Source organism: Chlamydotis macqueenii, chromosome 5, assembly GCF_036417535.1.
Source record: "Chlamydotis macqueenii isolate bChlMac1 chromosome 5, bChlMac1.mat, whole genome shotgun sequence".
In the NCBI taxonomy this organism is placed as follows: domain Eukaryota; kingdom Metazoa; phylum Chordata; class Aves; order Otidiformes; family Otididae; genus Chlamydotis; species Chlamydotis macqueenii.
In genome coordinates this window covers 35,547,106-35,567,406 of record NC_141560.1, presented here as the reverse complement: position 1 = coordinate 35,567,406, position 20,301 = coordinate 35,547,106, and the positions used below count along the sequence as shown (strand labels likewise).

General features: G+C 36.2%; 1 protein-coding gene across 1 annotated transcript in view; it reads right to left on the bottom strand.

The window, feature by feature from the left end:
• Window positions 1-20,301, bottom strand: part of RYR3 (ryanodine receptor 3) — a 254,587-nt gene that overhangs the window by 105,442 nt on the left and 128,844 nt on the right. The window contains exons 38-42 of the mRNA XM_086750198.1: window positions 16,778-16,915; window positions 9,190-9,463; window positions 7,185-7,299; window positions 1,226-1,358; window positions 135-238 (exon numbers count right to left, since the gene is read on the bottom strand). Coding sequence (XP_086606324.1) covers window positions 135-238; window positions 1,226-1,358; window positions 7,185-7,299; window positions 9,190-9,463; window positions 16,778-16,915 — 764 coding nt within the window. The remainder of the gene's footprint in view (window positions 1-134; window positions 239-1,225; window positions 1,359-7,184; window positions 7,300-9,189; window positions 9,464-16,777; window positions 16,916-20,301) is intronic.

The window sequence follows — 20,301 nt, the reverse complement described above, 5'->3', positions numbered from 1 at the left end:
AGACAGCAGATACCTAGATAAAGTATTTCTGGGGAGATAATTTCCAAAAATTACTATGATCAAACTTGCCCTTTTTCCTCTAGCATAAGTACACTATTTAATAAATAGGTAAATAGGTCAGAGTGACCTCTTACCTTATCGAGATCTGGCTCCTCCAATGCTAGCGCAAGCTCATTGTTGTCCATTACAGAGGCTGCTGCAACATCTAGTGGTGTCGAACCTCTCATAGAAGGAAATGCTGCAGAAGTTAATACACAAGAATTAAATTCAGTTTGCAGTAATCATAGGTATGCAGCAGAGGGCAGCAATGACACTGGAATCTAGAACTTAAATGTCTTGCTCATATGTTGTACGGCTGTTCTTCAATCAAAAACATGGTTAACTATTTTGAATAATGTTAAAATAAATGCTGAAATTATTTTCTGACGTGACATCCATATCTATAAACATACTTAAACACACTGGTTTTAAACACAGATGAAGAAATTAGTATTAACAATATAGCAAATCAGAGGACTGTTATACTATTTCTTTAGCAGAGCAACATGTGAAATATGTAATTCTGCACAACCCTGTGAATTCAAGATTTCAAAATATGCCTATATTCAGCTAAAAGAGACATTTTTGAGCTTCAGTATTACGTGTTTTCTTTCTTTTAGACTTATCTCATTTTCTGTGTTTAATATGGGCAAATGCAGGCATTAAAATGGTAATAATGAACAGCTAAGGCGCTGTGAAATCATGTGCTGTCCTGCCTTGTTATACTTTATTAATATAACCCTTAGCCAAAACAATTTTCCTTGTGTTACAAAATTTAATGCACATACATTAAAAAGCATACTTGCAGTTTTCCAAAGGAAAAATATGAAATTCACATCAGTGGCCTAAACTTCAGAGGGAAGGGAACTGAAGCTAGATGAAACAGGCAAGCACCATAAAGGGTTAATTTAACTATTTTGAATGGAAAAAATGTCAGACTGTATGGATTTAATCCTAAATTTTTCAAGGTATTTTAAAAAACAGATTTAGACTATTATGTTTCTAACACAATTCACAAACACAGAAGGATGAAAGGAAAATGAAGAAATGAGTGAGGTGAAACCACAAAGTGGTTTAAGCTCCAGAGAAACTTCATCACATGCTCCAACTTGCTATACAAATTAGATACTAGTCCTGTGATATCACAGTTCCTCTTGTTTTTATCTGTTATGGCTTCATGACATACCCAGTCCAACGCTGCTGTTTTCCAATAAGTAACTAAGATGCTCAAACATGGCCTTTTGGTTTTGACGACTAATTCGACAGAAGTAGCACAGGAATCGACAACAGCTTGCCACCATCTTAGGAAAAATGATCTTCTGAAGAAGAAAGTTGACAAAGCAGTGAAATATGTTAGTTACCAATCTGTTACAATTTTTCTTTACAAGGAGAGTATAGTGAAGTTACCAAGGTGATAAGCAGTTGACAGTTGCTTTTCTTCTAACTTAAGAAAGGACTCATGCTTCCTTCTAACTTGTGTATTCATTAGGCCATTAGGTTTAAAATGTTGAAAAATCATTTTGCAGAGAGGAGGTTTAGATTGGATATTAGGAAAAATGTATTCAGTGGAAGGGTTGTCAAGTACTGAAGCAGGGTGCCTGGGGAAGTGGTTGAATCACCATCCCTGGAGGTATTTAAAAGATTTGTAGATGTGGCACTTGGGGACATGGTCTAGTGGTGGACTTGGCAGTGCTAGGTTTACAGTTGGACTTGATGATCTTAAAGGTCTTTTCCAACCTGAATGATTCTGTGATTCTAAATAAGGGGGGGAAATGGAGAAATAATTCCTGCCAAAGCCATTTGCAGACTAGCAGATGAAGTTATACAGAAACACTATCTTAGCAGCATTACGATAACAAGCTCAACCCCCAATATCAGGTCATAGCAGAATAAAGACTATCCAAGAACTTTTGTTTATCCTCCCATATTACAATAAGTATATATAGTTTTCATATAAAACATTTTTACAAGATCACTATGTTGTTCAATGCATAGGCCTGACAAGAGAAAACAAAACATTAAATTGCATTAGCTACCCAATGCTTTTAAAACAAAAAACAAACAAAAAAAACCCCAATACTCTACTTGTTGTGCAAGGATTTCTCCTCTGAAAATAAAATAATTTCATCTGTAGCATTCATGAAAGAATGTTTCACAAGTTGCAATTAGTCACTAATTATCTGAGATGAACAAGTTATGCCATTCTCACATTTTACTGAAAGGAGCTGAAAGAACAAGATCCAAAACCATGGAACAAATTTTTGTTGCTTAAAGGTTTTGTTGTTTCAAGGTTTTTCTACCCAATTTACTAAATTTACCATTATATAGCACTTTCAGATCAAGTTCAGTTCAGATCTACGTCCAAAGGATACCCACAAAATTAATGAGAAAATTTATTACCATCAAGAAGAATGCTTTTTAAAATAATCTGACTAGCACCCCTCAGGGACAAGCAGGACCACTGAGTATTGTATAATATCCAAGGTGATATCTGAGCATTGTAATCACAATATAATGGGTTTTTTCTTCCTATGATATCCTGCCTCCTTCAAGTCATACCTTTCAACTATAAATAATATTGCTTATACTTTATTATCACAAAGTCTAATAAATTTTGCCTTCTTTACAACACAATTCTAATTCATTCTGCAAAGCACAACCTTTTCACTTAATAATACAACAATCTTGCAAAAAAAGCAATTGCATAATTAAAAGCTATATGATATGTATTATATTTTCAAGACATCAAGTGCACTTCCTTACTTCCAAAGACTTGATTAACTGCAGTTTTACTTTGGTACAGGTTTTTTTTTGCTAATATATGCAGCTCATTTGTCTATTTCAGTCATGAAGGACCTATTACGTACAAGTAGCATTATATAAGATTTATGTTCTTAACTGCAGAGTATACAAAAATGACTGAAAAACATTCATTCATCCATGAAAACATTCAAGAAAGCTTTCACTCCTCAAATTTACAGGGATTTTAACAGAATGTGTGACGTAACTTTATAAAGTCACAGTAACAGCAATACTGTTAAATATTGTCATTTTTAGAAATTCCTTGTTATTGACAGGAATACATATGAATATGGAATTCTAAAACTTTCAATCAGTAAGAAATAATGTTGAAGTAAAATGATTTAATTCTGACAGCCAAAAAGAGTGTTGCTCAGGATTCTCTGAAACTGAATGTACAACATGACATTAAGATTCCAAAATTGGAAGATCTAAAGACACAGTCTTTTAAATAACTGTTTCAGGCATTAAGATACATACTAAAACCTAACTATGATGGAAATGCTGAAAGCTTGCCCAAATATTTTCTGGGATATACATTTCACCAATGAAGTACCTTTCCAGGTTCTGTAGGCCAGTACTAGCAAAATACTTCTAAGGTATGGAGATGCCTTTAGTCACACCATATTCCACAGATCTCTTATCTGTTTTGAACTCATTTATTTATAGCACAGCTGGAAAAAAATCTGGCATAAATTTTCTTCAGTTTGAACTGACAAGTTTTTAACTTCTCATTGTTCCTTCAGAGAAGTATGAGCTATAACATTCTCACTACATGTCTCAATACAGCCATATGATAAAATCACTTAATCCAAGAAGCTGAAGATCTAGCTTAAATAACCTGCTGCTGCAACCTAGGAAAATGCCCAGTCCCTAAACCAGAGACCACATTGCATGGTTGCTCATTCCATCTCTTAAATCTGTAACACTGAACAGAAAGAAATGTCCATGAGGCTGGAAAGAGAAAACAAAAGGGCACATACTAACAATCTAGCGATGAGGAATTTCCTTGAGAGCAGGAAAAGCAGTATCCTAGTGCCTGATGCCACCACTCTACTTGAATTGTATATAAGCGCGTCACTGGACAAACCCACAAAGAATTTCAAATGAGTATATAAAACCGTAGCTGACAAGGCATGCTCACTGTTTCTGGCCCTACTCCTTTTTATTCAGAAAAATACCTTGCTTGGCAGAGTGAAGGATCTGCATGATGCACAAATATGTACCTTTTCCAGATTACAGTGTAGTGATTCTAACTAGGATCAACAACCTTTCAAGTGAGACGTCTCTGCCAGATTAGAAGTCAAGCATGTCAGCAGAAGATCAACAGACAGCAGATGACAATCATTTTAAAAGCAGTACTTTCTCTCCCTGCAAAGTTGCAGGTCCTATGAAAGAAACTTCAGGCTTCAAACTCAGAAACAACACTTCTCTGCCTGTACAGTTCTCTGCCCAATGATATGTTCTGCAAGATCTCCCCACTACAATATCTAAAATCTGTGCTAATAGTGTGCAAAACTCTTTGTTAATAAGCCTTGCTGTGTTATTTCATAACATGACTGCAGACCTATAACTCTGTAAGAAAATTATGGGTTCTGAATCATAGAATCGCTAGGGTTGGAAGGGACCTTTAAAGGCCATCTAGTTCAACCCCCCTGCAAGGAGCAGGGACATTTTTAACTAGATCAGGTTGCTCAGAGCCTCATGCAATCTGGCCTTGAATCCTTCCTGGGATGGGGCATCAACCACCTCTCTGGGCTACCTGTTTCAGTATCTGGTAGTTTCCACACTTAAGGAGACAATGAGGCACTGGAGTCTGGAACAGATCAAATTCCATTTCTTGTCCATACTTCTTCATAAGATTTCTACTCCTATGCCAATTCCAGTTCAGCAGGTGAGGTACCTAATTCTTCAGCCTTCTGAGGTACCTAATTCTCTCCACGCATTTCATAAAGACAGACATAAAATTGGACATTTTTGGGGGCTAGACACATTAAATGCTGCAACATGAGGTTACCAAGTAATTTTCTAGGTCTGCATTCCCTTTGAAGGACATCGTGGCAATTTCTGTATTTTTGTAGATCTGTGTTACTAAAATTTTCTATAAAAACATTTTTAACAGAATTAGAAGGCACTGTGGAGTTCCTGTCCTGTGGTTTTTTTGGGTTTTCTTTTTTTTTGTCATCTTTGACAGAGTGTACACATTGTAGCAAAATCCTAGGGTTGTGACACCTATAAATTAGCGAAGTATTAATCACCTTATAATTAACTGTAGCTGGCCTTGAACTCAAATGTAAGCATATTAAAACAGAATAACTAAAATCTGTATATGAATACTGTATATGTAACACTGTGATGGTATAGCCAGACACAATGTATAAGTATTTTACAGAAGTACATGAGGCATGTGACCACAGAGGCAAAGGAAGAGGGATGTAACTGCACACAGAAGGCATTCAAGTAATGAAAAATTGCCAGACAGAGACAAGATAAGGACAAGGTAGTAAAATGGGCTGCAAATTGTTTCAAACACATAAGAACGAGTGGGAAGGCAAAAGAAAACAAGATAAGCAGTACTGCGATCAGAGGAGACCCCTTTATTTGGGAGGGAGGCAATAGGATAAAAACATTAGGCATAAGCAAAAAGAAGAAAGAAGAGAAGCTCACTTCACGTCTGACTTTCTTCAGCAGCATAAATGTCCAGTTAGGCTTCTCAAAATTTATGTCACTCTCTTTAAAGTAACATAAATATATTCAAGCATAACACTAAGAAATGGGAAAACACAACACTGCAAGAAAATTATTGCTCAAGTATTTGAATTTGAGCATTCAAAATTATAGATTCATAGAATCATAAAATAGTTTGGGTTGAAAGAGACCTTAAAGATCATCTAATTTCAACCCCGCTGCCACAGGCAGGGCCATCTCCCATTAGACTAGGTCACTCAAAACGCTGGGATAATGGTTTGGAGTCAGGAAGTTAGTTTTGTGGTAAAAAAAAACCATCAGGTTCTGCACACTTTGAAGCTATCTGCATGTATCCAGCCAAGCTGCACGTCACACATGTTCTGTGGCTGTGAAAAGGCAGTTCTGAGCTTCCACGCAGTACCGATGGCAGAGAGCACTTCCATGACAGGTGCCTCCTCTGCATGATGTGAGTGAAGCAGACATACTGCACTGATGTATTCTCACTCAAAAGATGCCTGAAAGCAGGGCAAAGAAGCCTGATCATTATTCATCTATCTGTATTTCTGATTTTATTCCTCTAAGCTTTTGATCACTTCAAAGGCTGCTGGCTTCAAAACAATGCCAAGCATAATTCCTTTAAATTTTAGGAAACATGCTGGAAGAAAGAAATGACTGCCAAATAGTTTTAATTTGTCAGGGATCATCCTAAATCCATGTCGTGAATTACAGTGCAGTTTTTTCATTCAGAAGTTAACACCGGCTGAATACAGCCAGTACACACTGAATACACTGTGTGTACTAAACCTTCAGCCTTTTCCCAAGCTTGAAAAGTTTCAGGGCCCATTTTTTTTCTCAGCTGAAGGAAGGAATAAATTTTGTGTCTCATCTGGCTTTAATTTCAAGTAGCGTCAGTAGAATCTCCAGCACTGTAATGGGAAATTGGCTGTAAACTTCTCTGTTGTGGCCAGGGACACTACTTTCCTGGAGATCGGTTTGCCACAGCACAGGCATAGTGTACAGCTGATGCAAAACACTATTTGAAATATGGAAACATCCAGCATTTTTGCACTGTGACCAAGATAAACCTTCGTTTCTGCCACTTTGCTGGGATCCACTCTGTGGAACTGACATGAGAGTTTAATTCAAGTCATGGAGTGAGCTGGATGAGGCCAGATTCTGGTCTGGGATGTACCCATGTAACTCTACTGAAGCGACACAGCTGAACAGGTGCAAGTCAGAGAAGAATCGAACACCAGCCAAGTTCATGTTAGTCTCTTATTATAGTTTATTGCTAATAAGACTTTATCTAAGATGAAGAGGTATATTTTCCCAGCAGAGCTACACCTCCCATAGATGCAGCTAATGTATATATTTAATTTAACATAAGAACAAAACCTCTTAAAGTCCTATTAAAAGACAAATGAAACATCTATAACCTCTTGCTCACTTTTTAAAAATCAAATCCTAGAACACTGGGCTTCTCCCTCTAGTACTATAAAAACTGTTCTATTTTTAACATTAATCAATATTTCAAGTAGGACAAGCAAAATCTATCTTACAAAAGGGAGATTTATTTTTCTTTGAATACTTAAATATCCTGGTATACTTTTGGAAAGGTTCAAAATTAAAAATGTGAAATAAAATTACAGTGAAATTACCTGAGATTTATCTCCTCCAAGCACATTTACCATCACATCCATAACAGTTTCATGCATGCCCAAGACTCTCATTAAATTAGGATGCTGATAAAACACCTTGTTGTTCATTATATCCCTAAAATGAAAGAAAAAGTAACAATGTGTTTTTAAGAAATATCATTTTAGTTTACATCAATGATGCATTATTAGAGATTTCAGAAAAATGCATTCACTGTAGTAACATAATTTTAAATTCTTAGACTTCAGCATAATATAAAAACATCTGACAGTTAAAGCTTCACATTGCAGTATGCTGCCATTCCTCTAATTTTCATGACTTCCATATAATAAGAAACTAAACTTCTAAATTATTTCAAAATGGCATTTCTTCATCTTTAAATTGCTCTCACCATCTGTTCTGTTTAAAGAAAAAGATGTGATGATCTAGGCGGAAAAGAATGTATTCTGTGATGTTTTAAGTAGAGAACAGGGATCAACAAATCTAAACCTAATCTTGCCTCTGCAGTAACACCCTTAATTAACTTTCTTAGTTCACAACATAGAAGACAATAAACAGACTTAATATTCAAGGTTATCTGTTAAATGTGTTTCACAAATATTTCAAAAATTAAGACCATCTGTCAGAAGATGTAAAATGGCATAGAGTCCCCTTAAATATGAATATTTTAACATTTTCACTCTGCCCACCACCCTGTCAACATGTTCTAGAATTCACTGTATTGGTTTCATAATCCAGAACACAATTTATGTATTTCAATAGGGAATCCAGGGGTTTCTAACATTTTAGGTCAACTTGTTAAAAACAAATGGCAAACAATAGACATCATGCCCGCTTTAAAGAAATACAAAAAATGGGAATGGCAGATAACTCATAATACAGCACCTCTGGGAAGTGGGCTACATACATGCTGAGTTTAGACAAAACTTACCCTTTATCTCTCCTAGAATTCTCAGCAATTTTACAAACTCAGCATCAAAGAAAAATCAGGTAATACTGTCACATACTAACTAATGAGTCGTTGCCATGACTTCCTCAATTCAACTGAAGTGATTAGTCTTTGCAATTTTTACAAAAACAATATAATTTTTACAGTGAAATAGTAAGAATAATGGAAGTTCCGTACAACTGTTGTAAAGGAGAGAAATTGTTCAATGTTCTTGTTGAAGGACAAATAAATACAGTTCTAAGGTAACTGTACTATTATTTTTTCTCTTTTTAAATACACAATTTTAATTGAAGTAATTAATTTTCTGTGAATTTTTTTTTCCTTCCAACATTAAATGGTCTAATCCAGCAATTACTCACGTGAGAGAAGTAACAGACATGCACCATAATACTGTGATTCTATGATTCTATAATACAGCTGCTTAACGGAAGTAATTTCATAGCAAAGACAGAAAAAAACATTCTCACATCAGCAGGTGTTACGTGAAGGCAATTTGTTATAATTCTAATTTATAAAGGATAAAATAAGCAGTCTTCCGTGTTCAAATACTTTAAGTTGCCACTGATGATGACATAATAAATACTAATCAGTTTGAAATGTTTCAGATCACAACACTTTTGCTGGTTCTACCTAACTGCTTGCACAAACTTTCCAATTAAAAAGACACCAGCAAGTTTATTCACTCATACATAAAATATAACACCAGCTTTAAGTTTGAGAAAGATATAATATTGACACCAATAGAGATTTATATTGTCTGTTTTCTCCAGAGCTGCTAAAACAAGTTCTTTGACGAAGCTTTAAGAATTAATCTTAACTATAGTAAAGAGTCCTTTTTCTCCAAATGAGAAAATATCTCAGAAACTTTGATACATTTGATACTGCTAGAGATATCAATTGGAACCATCTTGGAAATAGCTGTGGAAGTTAAAATTTCTGGTACATATCTGCATTTTAGTACAGCTGTAATTTTCATCCAGGATGTAAAATGAAAGGATTTAGTAATATAACAAAAAACTTTATACAAACTCAAAAATAAAATTATGTTAATTCCATACCCTAGTCCATTAATCATTAGCAATTCCTCCTCTTTTCCCATCCTGACACTGAGAAGCGAGCGAATCTGGCCCAGTGCTGCAAGCAGATTAATGGTATCCTTCACAGAGGTAGCACTAATAGTGTATGCTTTCCTCAGAGCTTGCAGTAGCTCACCAATGCTGTCATATTGCCTACGAAGGAGGGTGTACATAATCCGAACTAATTCTGGATCTTGAATCTGATCTTCCTGGGACCAGCGCACCATAGTCTGCGATATGAGTTCTTTCAGTGTGGCTAAAAGAATAAAATACATAAAATGTTACTAGATATCACAACAAGAAAAAAATATCAAAAAACATGCATTATAGTAAAATACTAGGTAACAGTAGACAGCAAGGCAGTTGTAAGAGATCAAAAGAACACAAGCAGACTGAATAGGATTTTTCAAAAATAATTTCTAGATCTTTCAAGATAAGTGTGATGCTTTTAATAGATGGAAAACAAGAAACATTTACTTAGCATTCAAATCAATATCAGCATTGCTGGCAATGAAACCTTCTTAGTTGATCATGACACCAAGAATCATCCTTGTCAGCTAAATTCTATATTTAAACTTTTTATTTATCCTTCATTTCTACATCAAGATTTATAAAATAGCACTAAGTGCAGCACAAACACCTTTTCATTAGGAATGACTGAAATCTAATTTTATAATGCCAAAGAAACATCATATTTTTAATGATCATCAGCCTAGGTTTGGAATACAGAAATTAGCAATTAAGTTTTCAGTAAACAATTTACTGGCTGACAAGTATGAGTTCAATTACAGCAGAAATATTCATGAATGTGAGCTCAGCTTGCTAATCAATTTTGCCAGGGGGGAGGTGGAAATAAAATCCATCCTAAACTCACAAAACTGCCAGAAAGGAGGATGAGATAGCCGCCTTTTTAAACCAAATATCCAATTCAGGGCCTAGCCAGGGTGGCCTGAGTAGCATTTGCTGCTCATTCATTTGATGAATATTTAGCTATTTTGTTGTTCAAACAAAGGATCTACATTGTCTTCAAAAAGATGATCTGCCTGGAAACATTTCAGAATCACATAATGATGCAAACACACTAAGGAGTAGGAGATGCAAACTGACTTAAATAGGGGAATTTAATTTGTGTTTCCCATCTGTTTGGGAAAGTCACTGTCACCTGGGAATACACTTTCTGAAAAAAAAAAAAAAAAGTATTGTTTGGAAGTACACAATGCATATTGCTTGAAGCAGTTCCGTTGTATACATTACACATTCAATGTCCCTGAAAACAATTTTTCTGAGCCCAGAGTTTAGGAAATTTACCTGAAAACTAAACATGTTCCAGTCCTTGTTCCAACAAATGTTCATTGCTGATATCAGGTAGAACGTGAAAAATCACCTTCCCTCTTAAAACACAGCAAGCTTTTCTCCTCTACTTCCAGCAAAGTTACCTCTTAACTTTCCCAAAGTTTTTCCAATGGCAAGAACTGTCCCCTCTCAATTTCCAGGAAAAAAGTGTGTTTCTAGTTAGTGTATATCCATTTATTTTTGTGTCTACAACATCCTTTCACTTGCTAACTCTTCTCCCTTACAGTTTACTTAATTATGTATTTATAGAAAAACATTAATTCATAGATTTTGTTCAATAAACAGGCTCTTTTCTGTGGTGAGAGATTCTGTATTTTGTTAAGACAGCCCTATTCTTAGGGGCATATTATGAATGAAAACATCAAACAAGCTTTGTTACAAAACACTGTATAACTTTCTTCAATCAAAACAACTTCTTCTGTCAGGGCAACAAGGCAATCTCCTCTTCTCTGATTCTTGCATTAAACTCTTTTTTTGCAGAATAACTAATAATTTCCTATATCTTTCCAACTCGTTGAGCATCATTGATTTCTGGTTACATAAATACAACACACTTGTTCCGTCAGAAAGTCCATGATCTTATTAAAGAATATAATTACTTACTCTGGATTTCTGATTGGGGAGGAAGGGGACAAATATGGGATAAAGAGCAACTTGAAGTGGTAAACTCAAGGAGGAGGTAAGGTTTCCTCCTGCAAAATTATGTTAGGTCTTTGACAGCTCAGGTGATGGCCCGTCTCACAAGGCTAAAGGACAAAATGCACACAAATTTTTGTCTTGTTGTTTTACAAATCCAGTTCAATCATGAGGGTGATTTTATACACTTGAGTTAACTGTCAGATATTTATACATATAACTAAGAAATTATTACAATTTTCAGTACAAACATAATATTCCACAAGAGAGACATTTTCATGAAATGAACAAATGAAAAGCAAATTGTTTCCCCGATACTAAACTGTCCATGCAGAGGTTCCCATGTGTAAGTTCAACAAAATGATCTTGCGTTTTTTAGAGCTTTTCTCTGGAGTTTTGAAAACGTTTCTCCGTAACAAGTGTTAGTGGTTTTTTTAGGTATTAGTACCTTTGAAGGCTGTGATATTTTTATTCTGATAAGTTTTTAAGTAGCATTTTGCTATATTTAATTACTTTTAGGCAGTATGGCAAATAGCCTTGAAGAAATCAACTAGTCATGTCCTTGCACGGACAAATTTTTGGTCAAAAGATAAGAAACAGAAGCTAGAACTAAATGGTAGTGGTCACAAAGAGGGAGAAACAGCACTGAATTCTTCCTATGCTCATACTATGTTCTGTGATGTTAAGCGCTTTCCTTCCCTAAAATACCTGAGAAGAGGATAAGCAGATGTAAACAAGTTTGATGTTACAATGTTATGGAGGATCACAAATGTTAGGTGTAACTGAAAAAAAACCGCAGAACTTAAAATGACAAAACTTGGCAATAAAATAGTGATGAAAGTCACTTTAAATAAAGTAACTGTAAATAAAATGAGGTAGGAAAATATAGTCGTTATTTATAAATTGAACAATGAGATGTTAACAGAGACAAGATCTGGCAAGTAAGTTCATTAAAATCACACAACCACAGAACAGTTGAGATTGGAAGGGATGTCTGGAGGTCATCCGGTCCAATCCCCATCCTCAAGCAGGGCCACCTAGAGCCAGTTGTCTAGGACAGTGTCTAGATAATAATATCTCTAAGAGGGACATCTCCCTGATTAACTCATAAAACTATCAGCTCAATTATCAGTATCAACTTAAATTCCCTGGCAGTCAAAAACACCAAATCAAAAACCAGGATTTATTAAGAAAAGAATGGTTAAAGCAGAGTACATTATGCCATTATATTAATCCATAGTTCATTCAACACAAGAAGAGGCCATCAAATGGAGCCCATTCACAAGACAGGAGCTAAGACAAAAAGAAAGGTGTTTCTTCGCATACCCCTTAAATTCCCTGCCAAAAATGTGGCAGATGTTAAAAGTTCACATTTGCTCAAGCAGAGACTACACAAATATCTATTAGAAAGACACAATGGGGATATAAAAAGATAAACCTCTTTAGACTCAGGAGAACTCCTGAGCTGAAGATAACTGGAGACTGGGATAGCATTAAAGTATCATATCTGATTGTTTTAATCTTACTTGTCCCTATATAACCATTTGTGGTCATTGTTTGAAACAAGGTATTGGGTTGGATGGATCTGAATCGTTGCAACCTGTCTTATCCATCATATTATTCCAAAACTGTAGACTCTGCTTAGTGCTTCTAGCTCTGAGTGTATAAGGTTCATTCCCAGGATTAACTTCATATCTGAATAATTCTTAAAGACACAGAACTTTGCAGTCCAGTTTCAACTGCCTAAAACTAGAGGCTTCTCAAGTTGCCACTCCCAGGCACTTACATACGCTCACCTACACCTAAGCACAGCAGTACATTCTCAGGGTTTCTGCTACCATTAAAGAGAAAGCAGATGCTAACAGATCAGTCACTGGAGAATAAAACATTATTTCATGCAGCACATGAGATTATTACAAGATTTAATATATTTACAATCTAGTATCAAGCTTAACAGACTAAAATATGCTTTCAGGGAAGGATAAACCCTCTCTGGTGTTTTACAGAACAAGCAGATCCAGTGACAGGTGTTCTGAGTTATAAAATAACATTGCTGCCTATTCTCACACAACTCTTGATGAAATTAAGTCTGAAATGAAATTGTTTTCTGTACAAGGACCTATTGCCAAACTGAGCACTTACTACCATTGCTTTTGGTGGACACTTCACTTTGTACATTGTTGTTTGGAAGACTAACCTTAAGTCACTTGCACATTCTGCAACATGATATTTGGATGGTGTTATAGAAACTTAGAGCTAGATTCACAAAGGCAATGAGAAACCTCAGCAAAAATCAATGTTCTAAAGGAAGACATAGAGGAATTCGGCTTTTTGCCTTACTTAGTCCTCACCATCCATACTCACTACGAAGGACTGAAAACCCATAAACATATGACACCAAAGACAAAATTTCTGAGATTCACACTACACATTAACCTCACTGGGGGTAATACATGGCAATGAAAGCTGGGTAAATTGCTCAGAGAGGCTCAACAAAATGCTCACACAGATGGTAGAGGAAGTATAAGCACAGAACCCATCACGCCATTTTAGATCATGAACACTCCTCCTGTGTTAGGAACAGGGTATGAGAATGTACGTGTACAGGAATACTGTTCAGAGTAAAGTCTGTGATTTCAAGTGTTTTGGGGTGTTTATGTGCATGTATGTATGTTTGTGTGTATATGTACCCTAAGACGATGTAGTAGTAGGAAGGAATATGAACACTTCATTTTGCTACTTGTCCTTCCCTGCCACTAACAGAACCAGCTACAATAAATACTTTATTATAGGAAATAGAGCCAAAAGAAAACTATACCTTCAAAATGCAACAAGAAAAATTGTAGAGATGAAATATTAATGGCAAATTGCTACTCAAGCAGATAGAACTTGAGATAACTTAAAGATGTAGGACTTCCATTTACAAACAAGCTTTGTTTTGCTCTCAAGTTGCAAAGAGGTTGAACAAACCTCTGTAACAAACATTACAGGAAAGTATCTGTAATATTTGTTATTTCAGTGTTTCCTTTAATTAAAAGTAGTGTATCTTTGAGACACTAGTAATACATGCAATAGTCTATTTACAGCTTTCCATTGCCAACATGACTGCATGCAGTTATCAATATACTGAATGCACGTGCATCACTACTTAAACTGGTTAACCAACTAAATAATACTCTTCAAAATATTATGAAGAAATAACCATCTTCTATATATGACATCCCTCTAGTGGTTATGAGCATGCTTGGTTTATCTGAAAATCCAGCATTTCAGAGAATCAAAAATGGTTCCTATACAGTATAGCACTTACTATGCTGCTCTGGCAGTGCAAGTTAAAATTGATTGAATGCTGAAAAAAAATTAATTATTTTCTTTCCTCTTTATAAAGTTATATAACAAAACATATGATACCCTGCAAGTGTTCAAATATTTGCTGGATAATGCTTCTGAATCTGATTGTAGGAATACGAAGAAAACTTGCTGAAACAAAGTCTTAGTCTCCTTTTCTGCTTGTTTTATGCCATTAGGCATGGTAAAGTAATAAGGAGACAGCTATGAAATATGGCAAGCATATGGAATTTGTGTATAAAATAACAACAAATGTCATTTGAATTTACTCTTCTACAGAAAAGACAAACTTCCCATCTTTTTGTATTACAAAAACTATGAATTACAGTGCTAAGTTTATCCATCATTCCTCTGTGTGTAAGATAACCTTGATTCAACTACATTTATGTTTCTTACAAGAACTAACTTTAATTCAAGAGTAAAAACTTTCATTCATTAACCTCTGTCAAGCTTTGCACAGCTTTCTCTTAATACAATGTTCAAAATGGATATACATGTTATCAGGTGATACACACAACACATGAATCAAGCCCAACCATCCTCCATAATGCCTTGCAACATGTAGCGTCAAGCCTTTTTAAGAAGAAAACTCATCAAACGGTCTGCTCAGAATCAACCAAGAGTTTGGACTGTCTGGCCTGGAGAAGAGAAGGCTCAAGGGCAGTCTCATCAATGTATATAAATACCTGAAGGGAGAGTGTAAAGAAAATAGATTCAGGCTCTTTTCAGAGCCCTGGCATACACTGACCAAGGAGGTTGTGGAGTTTGCATCCTTGGAGATAATCAAAAGCCATCTGGGCATGGTCCTGGGAAACCTGTTCTAGATGGCCCTGCTTGAGCAGGGGGTTTGGACCACATGCCCTCCAGAGGTCCCTTCCAGACTCAGCCATTCTGTGGTTTTAAGAATCACTGCCACAGGGCATTACAGATCTGAAAACAGAGGAATAAAGACTATCTATTGGCTTACTCTTAAACATTATTAAACTAATTAACTTTAAATAAATTATTATACTGTTCAACAGCTACTCTCCATTCTCTAGCTGCTCTCAGTTCTCGTGTTGTGCTTATTCAGCTGTGCTAGGTGGAATGCCTAGCACTGTTTTCAGTGATGTAATATACATTCTCCCATATACATTGTTCTTAGGTCTCTCATCTCATTAGTTTCAAAACATATACACAGACTTTTCAAGTGTTTTGAATTAAATATTTATATTAGTAAGAAATGTTAATAGCTTAACGTTGCTCAGCAAACACAGGGATATCCCAGTGTCCCTCCTCTATAATATTCTGCTGCAGAAAGAAACATTTAAAAAAATGCTGCTAAATGGTGGCTGTTCTTATGTATATTTAAGCAACATGAAAGCTCACCATAAAGGGCAATGAGATCTATAAACTATAGAGGAAACTTTTCAGGCAAATTGATGATATCTAGACAGTATTTCTCTCTGTTGCCTAATTTCAGAGACACATGTTAAAGATACATAGAAACAAAGAGCAGAACAAAAACCAGCAATACTAAATTCTAGAAAATTGTGTTAACTCAAGCATTTATTAACACAGAATCTGTACTTGTGAAAATAAAGATGTTATTTCTGTTTAATTAGTCAAATAGATTGAATATTTCTTTAAATTCAGAAAGGATATAGTCAGAAAGGATATGGTATGGATATATATGTGCACGTATGTGATGCTTGAGATAAATCAGAACAAGTTGTTAGTTTGGAATGAATGTATATGCTCACCATCGAATGAAATAAGCTATCATTTAAAAAAAAAATAAGAACTGTAAAGTCATTTTGTCACATATATCTTGGTACTGAGATGCATACAGCTTCTCATGCAGCAAAGAAAAATCAAACAGAGTTAAGCTGGAAAGAAGAAAGTTTTTGCATTAAAAAAAAACCCCATGTAAATGGAAACTTGTTGGAATGCTCCAATCTAGATTATTGTGCCATAATTAACTTTTTACTTTTCTTTGTAAAGAATATGCAAATTTTCAACCCCAGAGTTAATGAACTGGATCCAAAATCTTCAATCTGTTTTAACTTCTTGTTTAACAATGCACTTAAGATGTTCAGTATGTAGGATAATTGTTCTAAGAGGCAGAAGGAACTTAAACAGGTAGTCTCGTTCTTCAGTCCGCTATAAAGTTTTACTAGAAAATACACTCTTGCTGACTGTGTACACCTTTGATACTTGATTCACAGAAGTATTATGTGGAAAGAAAACTTACTAGGAGATTTCTCTTCCTCCTCCTTAGGTTCTACTTTTTCTGCTTTTGGTGGACCTTTGATTTTGTACATTAATGAACGGAGTTTGCCAGTCAAGGAGGAATCTTCCTCTTCCTCTTCCTCCTCTTCTAGTGGAATACCTTAGCAGATAATAGAATTGGTTAGAAACAAAACTTGACCTTTGAAGATTAACTCTTCCAATATTTAAACAATATCAAAATATCTACAGGAATTTTTTTAAACCAGCAAATTTCGTACAGGAAAAAAAATGTAGTAAGGCCAGCAGCTTTAACAAGTTAGCTGCAGTAGCACCTCTAAAATTATGTTTATTTCAGTACACACTCTTCTTATATCCAGATTTACAGTATTATTTTTTCAGTATTATGACCAAAGATGTGATTTTTTTTTTTTAAGATTCTGCTATGGCTAATTTTGACTTAGAGTTATATTTGATTAAATATGAGAATCTTTGTTTCATGTTGCAGAATGTAAGCTAAAGAAAGAAACGTGTGACTGTATCTCATAGTACAGTACAATTTTCCAGTCAAGATACTTAGTAGTCATAAACAAACATATTAACTGAATTTAAAGCCGTAAAAATGCAGACATTCAGAGATTATATCAGCGATACATGTTTTTAATTAAAATGTATACAATGAGATGGGATGCCATTTTATGAGGTAATTTAATACAGTTCAGTTCACTACATTGTTTCACAACCATTCAAAGCATTTTAAAATCTTTCATGCCTCTTAATGATTATCAGATACCACATGTGTTATGTGCAGAAGCACAGAACATCTAAATAGGTTCCCTTCAGACCAGTGCTAATTGTGCCTACCTGAAATGTAAGCTTTTGCTGCTGGTCAAAGTGAAATTGGGAAAGGAAAAAAATTCCAGACAGAATACTAAAGAGAAACAAGCTGGAGCAGTGGGAAAAGAATAAACAGCAGAGGCTGTTAAAAGAAGAAACTAAGAAAGGAAAAAAGAATTGAAATGTGGTATGAGATTGGAGAAACTTTGCCACTGGCAGCTACCAAGTGGAAGGAGTTAAAGTTATGACTAAGAGTGACTAGGAAGAAAAAAACTCAGAAGCAGTAGGAGAGAATGAAAGAACTAGAAATTGAAACTGGAAATTATGGAATTTAAGGAATGGGAAATGTGAGATTGATTGAGTAAAATGGAAAGCTAAGAATGAAGGAAAGCTACAGTCAGAATCTGGAAAGAGTAAGAACAGGAAATGTAGCCAATAAGGAGAGGAAAGAAAGCAGACACAGAGGTTAAAGAACACAATAAACTATCTGGCCTTCAAAAAAAAAAGCTAGGCCCTGGAAGTGAGACACTGCGAGGAGAACTCTTGAGAAGCTGAAATGGACAGACAAGAAGAAATGCACTGGGATGATGAGTTAAGACAGTGTTGGACTGGAGGAGATGGGATCCGTAACTGCTCCAGACGGGGTCTGATTCACTGCTCCATATCTTTCATTATTCTACATTCTTTTAGAGTTGCAATCCTGTTGTAGTTTAGCCCTGCTCGGGACCAACTTACACAGTCTCTTATTCACTAGCCCCACCCTCCAAGGGAATGAGGGAGAGATAATAGAACAAAAAGGTTCAAAGTTTGAGATAAGGACAGGGAGAGAGCATTAAAGTTACTGTTAAGGGCAAAACAGACTCAACTTGGGGAAAACTATTTGTTTATTATTATTAAAAAAAACTAAAGCAGGATAATGAGGAAGAGAACAACAACAACAAAAAACCCTTCCCTCCACCCCTCCCTCTTCCCAGGTTTAACTTAATTTAGATTATCTCTACCTCCTTCCCCTGCCCCTCAAATGGCACAGGGAGGAATAGGGAATGGGGCTTGCAGTCAGTTCATCACGTGTCACTTTCTGCTGCTCCTTCCTTCTCAGGGGAAGAACTCCTCACATTCCTCCCTGATCCAACATGGGGTCACTCCTATGGGCTACTGTCTTTCATGAACTGCTCCAGTGTGTGGTCCTTTTCCACGGGGTGCAGTCCTTCTGGAACAGCTGCCCCAGCGCGGGCTCTCCGCAGGCTACAGCCTCCTTTGGGCATCCACCTTCCCCAGCGTGGGGTCCTCCATAGGCTGCTCCTATCTCTGCTCCTTTGTGGGCATCCATAGGCTGCACCACTGGCTGCAGGGGAATCTCGGCCAGGAGCAGCATCACTCCTCCCCCTCCTTCTTCACTGACCTTGGTGTCTGCAGCCGTTCCTGTCACAAGAAATTCTTCACAATCAGGCTCAGGCAGATGCCTATCAGGTTGTCTTCACATCTCCTCTCTTCACTTCTTGGGGCTGGGCCGAGTTGGGCCCAGTCAGCTGCCTGGCGGGAGGCCAGAGAGTGAGGCCTGCAAGGCCCACACCTCCCGCTCTCTGCCCCTCACTTCTGCTTCTTCACTCTTCTTTTTTTTTTTTCCCCACTTTTCCTCTTCTCAAATACATTATCACAGAGACTTTATTGCCGTTGCCAATGAGATTAGCCCTGGCCAGCAACGGGTTCACCCTAGTCCCAGCTGGGTCCACTGGACAAAGGGGAAATGTCTAGCAGCCTCTTGCAGAAGCTGTCACCATAGCCTCCCCATTCAGAAGCTGACCATCTCATGTTGCTACTGGCTAATCACTTAATTTAAGTGGCAGAGGTCTGTGCACTGGAACAGATGGTTCCAATCCAGATAAGTGTCAATTTGACAGTATGCAATAAAATCTGTTACAAATGTGTTTGTTTTGTTTATAACCAAGAAGTCACACACAAAAATTATGATAGAGGACTACTATTTTGCTGGCAAAATTAACCACTCACAGTTAGGACATACTAGGATTAAGACTGCCTGAGTAACTTTAATTCAGACTATTTGCGTGTATTCATTATGAAGCAGTCTTTAATTACTTGATTGCATACATATTTTTCCACTTAGACCACAAAGTATACTTAGTATTAAAAAGCTGATTAAATATTCAAAGCACAACTCCTATTCATTTTATCTGCAGCTGTGATTGCTTAGTACTAATTTTCAGAACTAAGTCAGGACACAGATAATGAGGAGCATTTATCCACAGCAACCACCTGTTATAAATCTGTACAAAGTCATGAATATGGTTTTGTTTAGAATCTAGAGGATCATGAAACTATTTTAATTATGAGACTGTGCTTCCTCTATCTTAAATTCTCTCTCTCATTCAACATACACATTTGTAATATACATAGTACATAGTAGTAAACAATAGTAAAAATATACCCCTAAAAACCTAAAAAGCTCACAATCAATAGGGCTGATTCACCTCATGAAAAGGTGAAGAGCGTTCAGGAGCTAAGCTACCTCAATAATAACACCAGCAACAAGATTTAAATGTAAAATAAATATATTGCAGATTTAAGAAATTTCCAAGTAAGTTGGGAGTCTTCTATAATCTTTATCCTGGAGTCTCAGACAACTCTCTGGTGCCAAATAGGCATTATCTTTGAAAACCAGAGGTCAGATCAAGTGCTAAGTGACTGAACAAC